We start from the raw sequence: 3,163 nt of genomic DNA, 5'->3' as shown, positions 1-3,163 counted from the left end.
GGGAAAGAGATTGGTCCTTAGGACCTTTCCAGGTAGAAAGAGAACCAAAGTTTGCTTATTTATATGCAATACTACTACATGTTACTTTGTTCAATGTGTAAGCAGTGGCAATGACCACTGTCAAAATTCATGTGCTTTTACTGGTGGAAACCTCATGTATTTATGATTGAAATGTCAAATAAACCTTACAGGCATGTAACATGAAACTCGCTGGTTTGTAGCCTGTGATAAAGAATGCCAATTTCTGCCTTACCAGTCCTGGTAATGGACAGTTTCTAGCTGGTAGAATCTTGACAAAATATGTCAAAATACCCCTCAGTATGGGGTAAACAATTTACCTCTCTATTTGTACCATTGTTTGGGGTTTTTTTAATACCCTGACTGAAACTCTCTAGACTGCTGTGAGGATCTGTGTGCGCAGACGAAGCCAACATCAGTTCTGAATGGTGCAAATATAAGGGTGTGACGTCTCTCGGAGGTTTTGCTGCGTTAGGGCAATTTTCAAACTCCCCGAGTTTAAAAGCACAGCACCCTGCTGTTCCATCTGTGCTCATCAGGTACAGGGCACAGGAGGCTTTATGCAACCATGCTGCCAGAGCCCTTGCTAAGCACCTGTAGCCCTCTCAGCATCACCTATGGTCTGTGAATCGCAACCATGTGAGGAAAGAGAGTAGGAATGATACTTCACCCTATTTCATAACAGAAGAACTCAGGGGCATTACCAAAGAAAGGGCCTCTGCAACAACCAAGCTTACTGCTACAAGAAGCCCAATGATTTACATGTTTTTCAAGAATAATTTAAAAAATTGGAGGGAGAAAAAACTATTGAGGGTAGCTTTAAATTCAGATACTACTGTTGAGTCGGGTAGCATGATGATTGCTGGGAGATTATTCTGGAAAAGCACTACTAGATACTTGCTGCCTTCTTCACAGTTGTTTCCAGACTCCTATGATCACCCCATCTTGAAGACAGCGTACTAGGCCAGATGGATTTTCTGTCTGACCCTGTACAACTATCCTCAAGTTACATAAACAATGAGTCTGGTTAATCAGAACCATTTCCATACCTTCATGACAACATCAGCTGAGCTCACAGTGGGATATATTGAGGCATGTGTTACCAGGAGGAGGAAAATTTGGCCTGCTAAGCCTTTCTAGTAAGATCAGTTTTATTCCATTCTGTAGTACTGTTTGCCTTTGTTTAAATCCTAGGGAAATCTAAGCCACACTTTATTATGGAGTATCTGGCCTGCCATTATTCTATTGGCACCTGAAGGAAAATACATCTTAGTTCTTATAAATTGTTCTCATTCTGTGTATGTATTTGGTGTGTGAAAAATGAGGGCATCTCTGCTCCCATAGATAAAAGTTAATGTAAGCATCTAATACAGAACTTTTTTTGATTAGTTAATTTGAAACAACTGCAAGTTTCATTAATGGTATTTTTTAAGGAGTTCTGTGTTTTGACTTATGACATAATTTTTACTAATGCAGTGGATCACCCTTTACTATGAATTTAAATGTATCTGCATAAAGATTGTACCCGCTTCCACGTGCTTAGGTGCCCAGTATTAACCTACACAGCATTAACAACGCATTCGTACGCAGCAGGAAGGGAGGTACGATTCCAAGTATGGAGGGGAGAAGAAGCCAGGCTGAGATACAAGTAGTGTTGGAGAAGCTCTGCTTTATTAAAACAATCTCAAAATCATACTTTATTTAGATACTGGTATTTGCTAATATTAATAAATAAGATTTCCTGGCAAGGTTAGAATAACAGATGTTTTTAAACTGAGTATTACAAAATACAGGTTTTTGACATGTTCACAATTTGAAGTCATGGTTTTTTACTGAGTTATAAATGTCCTGGGTCATTTGTACATACAGGTTTTCTTTGTCATCCAGGAAATACAGGCGATCTTTGATGACTGCTGGATTGAAACCTTCCTCCACTAGTTGTACTTTACGGTACTTAAAAGTTGCTGTAAGTTCGATGTCACTCTACAAAACAAAATTACATCTCTACTTATCAGTGTCAGCACATAATTGTGAGAATTAGATTAGATTTCCCAAATTTAAAGGGAATCATATTTAAACAAAATCCAAACAGCACAGAATTCCAAGCCTTACTAATAGAGGTGTAAACTCTGCAGTTGTCATGTAAGTGGACTGTGGAATATTCCTGAATCTAAGAAGTGCTGGGGCCACGAAACATTATTGAAAGGCTTATCTTACTATTCAGTTTAAATGAGGCAGGAAAGGACTAGTTTGCAGCTTTTAGTCAGAGGGGTTTATCCAGAAAATTATGTTCCCGGATCAAAACCCAGCATTTTTCTTGGGGAAAAAAAAAAGAGCAAAGAAAATGGCAGTGTGAACAGGGCAAGAATCGCTGCATGTTCCATGGGATGGCAAGACAAACCACCACCTTGACTAGTCAACTGTTTTACTGATAGAAGTTTAAAGATTGATTAACCAACAAGTCATGCTAGTATCTCTGTGTTGGTCCTCTGAAGGCTTCTCGGCGATACGCATCCTTTCCCAAAGGAGCAATGTTTATTTTATTGAGAAATACAGTGAGAGTGACATTCTTGCAACATTTTTCTAATTCGAGTTAAACTTCAGTTTGGAATTTGGCTATTTATTCACTGGTAGGATAAAAATGCAAAGCCTCTCATGCAGGTTTGTATGTGTATCTTTATTTTCCACAGAAGTGTCTGTAGAAGGAGCTACTCTAAACTGAGAACGCAGCTGTGTTCCTGTGCTGAAGGAATCCAACAGGAAATGCATTGTCCACTAAGAGATCTTCCTGATTTTCTATGTTACAATGTGCCAGGTATGCTGTAACTGCTCATGCAACTTGTTCTTTTCAGGCTGAACTGAAAGCCCTGGGTGCAGTTCTACTTTCACATTGGTAAATGACAAGAGCAAGTGAGGGACAAAGATGCCTTTTTGAGATTTGCTAACTAGGAAGTCCACAGTCCTCATAAAGAAGAGAGAAAACACAATGGAGACGGACACACAAAAGCTACTTAGGAACGCTGGTTTACCTTAATCCTTACAAAACGAGGTCTGGCGTACTTTGGAAGGTGAGTGTTAACATGTCTGTAAGTACTTTCTGCATTAAATTCACAGTTTTCCTTCAGTCGAATACATGCCATTCCTG

The 3,163-nt window shown here is 39.3% G+C and overlaps 1 protein-coding gene across 1 annotated transcript in view; it reads right to left on the bottom strand.

The window, feature by feature from the left end:
• Positions 1 to 1,824: 1,824 nt before the first annotated feature.
• SLC27A2 (solute carrier family 27 (fatty acid transporter), member 2) overlaps positions 1,825 to 3,163 on the bottom strand; it is a gene marked incomplete at its 5' end in the record, with an annotated part of 11,639 nt that continues 10,300 nt past the window's right edge. Inside the window, 2 exons of the mRNA XM_010134683.1 lie at positions 1,825 to 2,001; positions 3,048 to 3,163. Of these exons, the coding sequence (XP_010132985.1) occupies positions 1,825 to 2,001; positions 3,048 to 3,163 (293 nt within the window). The remainder of the gene's footprint in view (positions 2,002 to 3,047) is intronic.

The sequence above is a fragment of the Buceros rhinoceros genome, unplaced genomic scaffold, assembly GCF_000710305.1.
Source record: "Buceros rhinoceros silvestris isolate BGI_N320 unplaced genomic scaffold, ASM71030v1 scaffold19944, whole genome shotgun sequence".
Taxonomy (NCBI): Eukaryota; Metazoa; Chordata; class Aves; order Bucerotiformes; family Bucerotidae; genus Buceros; species Buceros rhinoceros.
The sequence above is the reverse complement of the archived record's forward strand: the minus strand, read 5'-3'. Positions and strand labels throughout refer to the sequence as shown.